The sequence below is a fragment of the Salvelinus sp. IW2-2015 genome, unplaced genomic scaffold, assembly GCF_002910315.2.
Source record: "Salvelinus sp. IW2-2015 unplaced genomic scaffold, ASM291031v2 Un_scaffold1451, whole genome shotgun sequence".
NCBI classification, from domain to species: domain Eukaryota; kingdom Metazoa; phylum Chordata; class Actinopteri; order Salmoniformes; family Salmonidae; genus Salvelinus; species Salvelinus sp. IW2-2015.
In genome coordinates, this window is record NW_019942916.1 from 66,787 (window position 1) to 76,357 (window position 9,571).

Genomic DNA, 9,571 nt, shown 5'->3' on the forward strand with positions numbered 1-9,571 from the left:
TTCATTTTCTCTGGAAGAAGCTTTGTCTTGGATATTATTATGCAAAACAAGCATTGATGGCAACCTTCCTGCAATTGTTTGTTAGCAATTGGTGTACCAGGTTATCAATTTTCTGCTGTTTTGTAAAAAATTAAATATAATTAAATCTTAAAAGGAAGTCAAATGTTATTTTTAAAAAGGATTTTAGGTTTCAACTTAGGAAAGTGCCTTTGTATCCYAGTTAGCAACCTTTTTAGAACATACCTCATTAAAAGTATTCTCCCATGAAGATGTTTTGTGTTTACTCCATTCGTGTAGTTACAGAATTCAATATTGCAAGTCAATGTAAGGAATATGTTCTTAATGTTTTGTACACCGTGTATATGAAGAGGAAAAGCAAGCTGCAATACTAGTCAGTAGGCGGCGATGTGCCCACTTATGTTAGAAGGAAGTTTGCATGACGTTTTCCGGCTCTGCTTGTTGCGCATGCTTTCCGCTTTTTCACGAACGCAAGTCTCACGAACTGAAGGCCCACTACAAAAAGAAACATGAGTAAAGCACACCCACCAGAGTTGAAGAAGTGAGTTCCGTTTTTTAATACATATTTTGTCTACGATCATATTTCGCGGCCAATTGTAGATAATGTGCCTAGCAAGCTAACATGGTTAGCTACGCGTTAGCCAACAAAGCTACGGAAAAGTCTAAKGTTAGCTAGCTACTGTTGTGCGGCTAGTAAAATTGCTAGCTAACTTAGTGAATGAAAATGTTATCTAGTTAAACCATACAAACATTTACATTGAATATCATAAAAATGTTCATGTTTTACAAACGAAAGTGTTATTAATGGATGGGTTCTCTGTTTTTGGTTTATCAATCTTGTGGCCGGCTAGCTCTGGTCCATCGCGCGACGACAACGAGTTGCCTCTGCGCTCAGTCGCATTAAAAGGAGTCCCCCCATTTGGGTTAGATTCCGGCTTCATGTTCAATAGTGGTTGGAAAGATTATGGATATACTGACAAGATTATCTGGAGGGAGACAGATTTCCACCGAATTGGGCGCTCTTCCTCTGGTGGTGGTGAGGAGTCTACCCAAGGGGCCAGGGTTCTGACTTTAATCATCACCTTGTGCACAAAACATCCATTGAWTTATTCAAATGTAGCTGGGGCCAAATATATTTACATGTTATATTCATCCAATGTAGGGCTGGGCGATATGACGATAGACGTTTTTCTATCGTTTCATATTATGCTGTATCGTTTATTTCGTGTCGCAAATCACTCTTTACGGCAATATGTTTCGTCAATTGGATAACGCTTTGCGTTCTTCCACACGTGCCGCGTGGAACACAACACAAACAAACACGGAGGAGAGTGAACGTTACACGGAGACCTTACCTAAAAGAGGGGCTACTTCGGTCGCATGGACGTGGTTTGGGTATGAAAAGTCTGACACGGACCAGAAAACCGTCCTGGCCGGTCCCGACAACAGGCTCAAACACCACTAACCTCTTACCACCTACGCAAGAATCATGTGAAACAGAACGGAAAGAGTCTACGGATGAGACCCCAAAAAGTACAGTCGAGTGCTCAAAACAAACCCCCGACTCAGACCTTGCAAGAGGCTTTTGCCCGCGGCACACCATATGMCAAAGAATCACGAAGATGGAAGGAGATAACAGCTGCAGTTACAACGTACATGTGCAAAGAAACAGGGGTTTCGTGAGTTGGTGCTAACACTCGACCCAAAGTACCAAATGCAAATTGATATGTACACGTATTAATGTCGAAATAACATGCAAAACAGGCAAGCCCCCAAATATATATATATATATTGTAATGAAACGGGCAGGGAGCAGGCCTCGAACGCCGAAGTCCAGCGTGCTATCGACTGCCCCAAAATCATGCTCAAGCGGCAGAGTCGATATCTGCGCTTATAAATCCAGGGTCGTTAAATATAAATACCACGTTCAGTCAGTATATATAAATATATAGTATTTTAGSCCTATATTTATTTTGTTTGCAACTATAGTTMAAGTATTTTCCTTTCTCTGTTTAATACATTCATATTTTATTTTGTTACATGCTTAATTGAAAATTTGCACAATGGTTCTAAATAAAAGGAGAAATAATTACCTTTTTATTGTTGAGTATAATTCAAAATGTAAGAAGAAGTAGGCCTTTACATGTGGTCATTTTATATAAACTTTATTCATTGAATTGACAGAAAATGTGCTATATCGTGATATGTATCGTTATCGGGATATGAGATTTTGGCCATATCGTCCAGCCTGAATCAAATGTATGTTTTTGGATGACGTTATGACGCTACTTCCTGTGCGCATATGATTTTGGTCCGTATAACCCTGATGCATCCCAGATATAGACGGTTCATGAATCGGCGTATGGAACGTGACTTACCTTGAAAACAATGGGCGGACATCTTGGACATCCAGTTCTTATTATACCTCAGGTTCGGCAGCGACTTAACCATTKATTTATTTTGGGAGAGGCTATACGGACACGCCTGGTGCCCAAATGGATGACATATGTCACGCCGCTGAGAGTCTATCTAGCTGCTTCCCTCTCTTTTAACTGCAGCACAGCATTTCGGCAAACGGGCCGAAGGACACTGTGCCCATTTGTTCTTGTGTTACCGGCTTGAAGCGCAAACTCTCCCCATTTGAGAAGTGTAGACGGTATCACAGTGACAGATGGTTTCTACCAACATGACATTTATTGTAGTAATTTTCACTGAAAATGTACAACTACGACATTAATGTTTAACGTTACATGTTTGTAATAAAAAATAGATAATAATTACTCAGATAAACTGAATGATTCCGAACACTCCCAAGTCACAATTTAGGCAGAAGTTTCAATTTCTTCCTAAAGTTTCTATCCACAAGCATATTAGCTAAGTGGGAAGACCTGTGAKCTATGTTTGCCAACACAGCCAGATATGTACACAGTCTTGTACCCTTAACCTTTTTTTAATTGACTATCATATTTGTTGATCAAATCAGACTATTAATATAGTGAGTAATCCAGGAAGGCCACGAGTTAATTGAATACGAGAAAACTCGAGAAAATAGCAACTCTACAGAGCGCAATGACTATAATTTTTACATTTAAGTCATTTAGCAGACGCTCTTATCCAGAGCGACTTACAAATTGGATGAATGGCAAAATGGCTTCCGGGCGCAAAGGGTCCATGGAGCTCTTCCTCACCACTCYATATACTTTCGTAACTCACCAATGTAAAATGTTGCTATAATGCTTTAGAACTTGGGTGTATTCCTTATGGAAACTGATTACTGTTTAAGAACAAAACGGAAGCAAACGGGGAGGGACCTACCTGAATTTGTCCAATAAACTTTTCAGTTTGGAGTAAACGGTTCGTTTTCCAACAGACAAACATTTTGCTATAGAATCGGCATTATGATTACACCCCTTTGTGTACGTAAGTGYTGGAATTTTAATGTTTGTGCTTTTCTTATAACTAATTTCTGTGTTCTATTCATGTGCTGTTCTCTAAACTAATTTCTGTGTTCATGCAAGTGGCTGACTGTACAAATCCTCACTATCAATAGCTGCAATTTGGCAGTACGCCCAGACCTTGTTTTGAGAACGAACAAAAGATCTCAGTTTCAAGGTCAGCTTAGAGAGGAGAAGCCTTGTGAGGTGTTGGTCTGTCACATGTTATGAAACAGTATTGGTCGGTCACATGAATGAAAAAACGGTAATGATTAATTATGCTAAATCATGCAAATATAACCTGTCTGTGTATAGCTGTATTTAAGACAGCCTCTGGGTCTGCCCAGGCAGAGCTCCTGATTTAACATGTGTAATATGGTGCATTAACTTAGTTGGAACCTTCAGCACGCTGACAAATAAACAATTACTCATTTAAGATTGACTTCAAGTGTCCCTGTGTAAGAATATCCACGACTGGTCATAAAGTGCCGACCGGGCTGGACTCCTCTTTCCGCAGTTATGGTTCTGGGACTGAGAAGCGCACTCGTTTTTGTATGAAAAAAAATTGTTGGTCACGTGGTTCCAAACATTGAATAGGTACAACAATCTCCGGGGTGAATCATTATTTCAAAAGATAAGAAATCSCATTTAAAAAAGTTATATGAAAGAAAAGTCAAGACTGTGTACCTACCAGAGTTAAGTTGGCAAACAAACTAATCAWCCCATACAGCATTGCTGTCTGTATCGCCCAATCACAGAGCAGATACAAGTCACGTGATCGCTAACAGATCACATGACTTGTATCTGCTCTGTGATTGGACGATACCGAGCACAAGGCTCATGGTTAGTGTACGTTTTGGTGCTCTTTGAGACGGTAAAAACATTTTTTCAACACAGAGGTTGAAACATTCATAGTCGATGGGCACTACATCAACATACGAATTGTTTTGCAATCTGTAGAAAATAGAAAAGTCCTACGTTGCACAGTAACATTGCTAATATTTGATATCACCACGGGTTTCGAGGATTGAGAATCCACGTCTGGAACCCCTTTTTACACCCCTATTTCAACATGTTGAGGGGCTCCTGAGTGGCGACAGCGGTCTAAGGCACTGCATCTCAGTGCTAGAGGCGTCACTACAGACCCTGGTTCGATCCCGGGCTGTATCACAACCGGCCATGATCGGGAGTCCCATGGGGCGGTGCGCAATTGGCCCAGCGTCGTCCATGTTATGGGGAGGGTTTGGCTGGGGGTAGGCCGTCATAAGAATTTGATCTTAACTGACTTGCCTAGTTAAATTAAAAAATGACCATGCAGCTCGTTGTGCAAATCAGACTCTCTGGTACACTCACACAGAGCCAAACCCTCTCTGGTACACTCACACAGAGCCAAACCCTCTCTGGTACACTCACACAGAGCCAAACCCTCTCCAGAGAGAGATGTGTGGATACGAATGGATTCAGTTTCAGTCAGTGGTTCCTGATGAAGGCCCTTCCCAACTAGCTAGTTTCTGCTGGAACAAGAGCATAGCACTAGTAATAAAAGTGTTTTCATTTTGATGGGCCAAGGGCAGGGAACAACAATGTAGTATTGGTCCCAATCTCCAATTGTTTCCTTCCACGTTAATTTGATTTCTAGTAGGTAGCGATAAATACTTGTGCTTTAGCTGTCACGCCTGGCCTCCTATTGGCTACACTATCTAGCGCTTCCCTCTCTTTAAACTGCAGACAGCAGTCGCACACGGGCCGAAGGACACTGTGCCCATTTGTTCTGTGTTACCGGGCTTGAAGCCGCGAAACCTCTCCTTCCCATTTGAGACAGTTGTAGACGTATCAAGCATTTGTGAAACAGATGGTTTTCTAACCACATAATTCGACGGGAACCTTATTATTGTAGTAATTTTCACATGACAATGTACAACTACGACAATCTCAATGTTTAAGTTACAATGTTTGTAAAAAACAATAGATAATAATTACGCAGATAAACTGAATGATTCCGGACACATCCAAGTCAAATTTAGGCAGACAGTTTAATTTCTTTCCTAAAGCTTCTATCCACAAAGCATATTTAGCTAAGTGGGCAAGACCTAGTGTCAACTAATGTTTGCCAACACAGCGCAGGATATGTACACAGTCCTTGTACCCTTAACGCTTTTTTTTAAAATTGACTCATAATTTGTTGATCAAATCAAGACTATAATATAGTTGAGTAATCCAGGGAGGAGGCCACGAGTTAATTGAATACGGAGAAAATAGCAACTCTAACAGAGCGCAATGAACTATAATGAATGGCAAAATGGCTTCCGGGCGCAAAGGGTCAATGGAGCTCTCCTCACACTCGATATACTTTTCGTAACTCACCAATGTAAAATGTTGCTATAATGCGTTTAGAACTTGGGTGTATTCCTTATGGAAACTGATTACTGTTTAAGAACAAAACGGAAGCAAACGGGGAAGGGACCTTTTATTTTTATTATTTTTTATTTTAACCGTTATTTTACCAGGTAAGTTGACTGAGAACACGTTCTCATTTGTGCAGCAACGACCTGGGGGAATAGTTCAGGGGAGAGGAGGGGGATGATGAGCCAATTGTAACACGGGGGATTATTAGGTGACCGTGATGGTTGAGGGCCAGATTGGGAATTTAGCCAGGACAACCGGGGTTAACACCCCTACTCTTACGATAAGTGCCATGGGATCTTTAATGACCTCAGAGAGTCAGGACACCCGTTTAACGTCCCATCCGAAAGACGGCATCCCTACACAGAGCAGTGTCCCCAATCACTGAATTGTCCAATCTAAACTTTTCAGTTTGGAGTAAACGGTTCGTTTTTGCAACAGACAACATTTTGCTATAGATCTCGGCATTATGATTAACCCTTTGTGTACGTAAGTGGTGGAATTTTAAATGTTTTGCTTTTCTTATAACTAATTTCTGGTGTTCTATTCATGTGCTGTTCTCTAAACTAATTTCTGTGTTCATGCAAGTGGCTGACTGTACAAATCCTCACTATCAATAGCTGCAATTTGGCAGTAACGCCCAGACATTGGTTTTGAGAACGAACAAAAGATCTCAGTTTCAAGGTCAGCTTAGAGAGGAGAAGCCTTGTGAGGTGTTGGTCTGTCACATGTTATGAAACAGTATTGGTCGGTCACATGAATGAAAAAACGGTAATGATTAATTATGCTAAATCATGCAAATATAACCTGTCTGTGTATAGCTGTATTTAAGACAGCCTCTGGGTCTGCCAAGGCAGAGCTCCTTGTTGGAACCTTCAGCCACGCTGAACAAATAAACAATTACTCATTTAAGATTGACTTTCGAGTGTCCCTGTGTAAGAATCTCCACGACTGGTCATAAAGTGCCGACCGGGCTGGACTCATCTTTCCGCCGTTATGGTTCTGGACTGAGAAATGCACTCGTTTTTGTATGAAAAAATATGTTGGTCACGTGGTTCCAAACGTTGAATAGGTACAACAATCTCCGGGGTGAATCATTATTTCAAAAAGATAAGAAATCGCATTTAAAAAAGTTATATGAAATAAAAGTCAGACTGTGTACCTACCAGAGTTAAAGTTGGCAAACAAACTAATCAACCCATACAGCATTGCTGTCTGTATCGCCCAATCACAGAGCAGATACAAGTCACGTGATCGCTAACACGATCACATGACTTGTATCTGCTCTGTGATTGGACGATACCGACACAAGGCTCATGGTTAGTGTACGTTTTGGTGCTCTTTGAGACGGTAAAAACATTTTTTCAACACAGAGGTTGAAACATTCATAGTCGATGGGCACTACATCAACATACGAATTGTTTTGCAATCTGTAGAAATAGAAAAGTCCTACGTTGCACAGTACATTGCTAATATTTGATATCACCACGGGTTTCGAGGATTGAGAATCCACGTCTGGAACCCCTTTTTACACCCCTATTTAACATGTTGAGGGGCTCCTGAGTGGCGACAGGGTCTAAGGCACTGCATCTCAGTGCTAGAGGCGTCACTACAGACCCTGGTTCGATCCCGGGCTGTACATCACAACCGGCCTGAATCGGGAGTCCCATGGGCGGTGCGCAATTGGCCCAGCGTCGTCCATGTTATGGGGAGGGTTTGGCTGGGGGTAGGCCGTCATAAGAATTTGATCTTAACTGACTTGCCTAGTTAAATTAAAAAGAGCATGCAGCTCGTTGTGCAAATCAGACCTCTCTGGTACACTCACACAGAGCCAAACCCTCTCTGGTACACTCACAACAGAGCCAAACCCTCTTGGTACACTCACACAGAGCCAAACCCTCTCTGGTACACTCACACAGAGCCAAACCCTCTCTGGTACACTCACACAGAGCCAAACCCTCTCTGGTACACTCACACAGAGCCAAACCCACTCCTCGGTACACTCACACAGAGCCAACCCCTCTCTGGTACACTCACAACAGAGCCAACCCCTCTCTGGTACACTCACACAGAGCCAAACCCTCTCCTGGTACCTCACACAGAGCCAACCCTCTCTGGTACGCTCACACATAGCCAACCCTCTCTGGTACGCTCACACAGAGCCAACCCCTCTCTGGTACAGCTCACACATAGCCAACCCCTCTCTGGTACCTCACACAAGCCAACCCTTCTTGTACACTCACTATAGCCAACCCCTCTCTGGTACGCTCACACAGAGCAACCCCTCTCTGGTACACTCACATATAGCCAACCCTCTCTGGTACGCTCACACAGAGCCAACCCCTCTCTGGTACGCTCACACAGAGCCAAATCCTCTCTGGTACGCTCACACATAGCCAACCCCTCTCTGGTACGCTCACACAGAGCCAACCCTCTCTGGTACACTCACATATAGCCAACCCTCTCTGGTACGCTCACACAGAGCCAACCCTCTCTGGTACGCTCACACAGAGCCAAATCCTCTCTGGTACGCTCACACATAGCCAAACCCCTCTCTGGACGCTCACACAGAGCCAACCCCTCTCTGGTACGCTCACACATAGCCAACCCCTCTCTGGTACGCTCAAACATAGCCAACCCCTCTCTGGTCCGCTCACACATAGCCAACCCCTCTCTGGTACGCTCACACATAGCCAACCCCTCTCTGGTACGCTCACACAGAGCCAACCCCTCTCTGGTACGCTCACACATAGCCAACCCCTCTCTGGTACGCTCACACATACGGCCAACCCCTCTCTGGTACGCTCACACATAGCCAACCCTCTCTGACGCTCACACATAGCCAACCCCTCTGGTACGCTCACACATAGCCAAACCCCTCTCTGGTACGCTCACACAGAGCCAACCCCTCTCTGGTACGCTCACACATAGCCAACCCTCTCCTGGTACGCTCACACATAGCCAACCCTCTCTGGTACGCTCACACATAGCCAACCCTCCTCTGGTACGCTCACACAGAGCCAACCCTTCTGGTACGCTCACACATAGCCAACCCCTCTCTGGTACGCTACACATAGCCCAACCCCTCTCTGGTACGCTCACACATAGCCAACCCCTCTCTGGTACGCTCACACATAGCCAACCCCTCTCTGGTAACGCTCACACATAGCCAACCCCTCTCTGGTACGCTCACACATAGCCAACCCCTCTCTGGTACACTCACATATAGCCAAACCCTCTCTGGTACGCTCACACATAGCCAAACCCTCTCTGGTATCTCACACAGAGCCAACCCCTCCTGGTACGCTCACACATAGCCAACCCCTCTCTGGTACGCTCACACATAGCCAAACCCTCTCTGGTACGCTCACATATAGCCAAACCCTCTCTGGTACGCTCACACATAGGCAAACCCCTCTCTGGTACGCTCACACATAGCCAAACCCTCTCTGGTACGCTCACACTAGCCAAACCCTCTCTGGTACGCTCACACATAGCCAAATCCTCTCTGGTACGCTCACACATAGCCAAACCCTCTCTGGTACGCCTACACATAGCCAAACCCTCTCTGGTACGCTCCACACATAGCCAACCCTCTCTGGTACGCTCACACATAGCCAACCCTCTCTGTACGCTCACACATAGCCAAAACCCTCTCTGGTACGCTCACACATAGCCAAACACCCTCTCTGGTAACGCTCACAAATAGCCAAAAC

At 44.0% G+C, this 9,571-nt stretch overlaps 1 protein-coding gene across 1 annotated transcript in view; it reads left to right on the forward strand.

Annotated features, from left to right (window-relative positions):
- Positions 1–415: 415 nt before the first annotated feature.
- LOC112070889 (small nuclear ribonucleoprotein G) overlaps positions 416–9,571 on the forward strand; it is an 11,290-nt gene continuing 2,134 nt past the window's right edge. Inside the window, exon 1 of the mRNA XM_024138341.2 lies at positions 416–559. Within this exon, the coding sequence (XP_023994109.1) occupies positions 528–559 (32 nt within the window). The 5' untranslated portion in view covers positions 416–527. The remainder of the gene's footprint in view (positions 560–9,571) is intronic.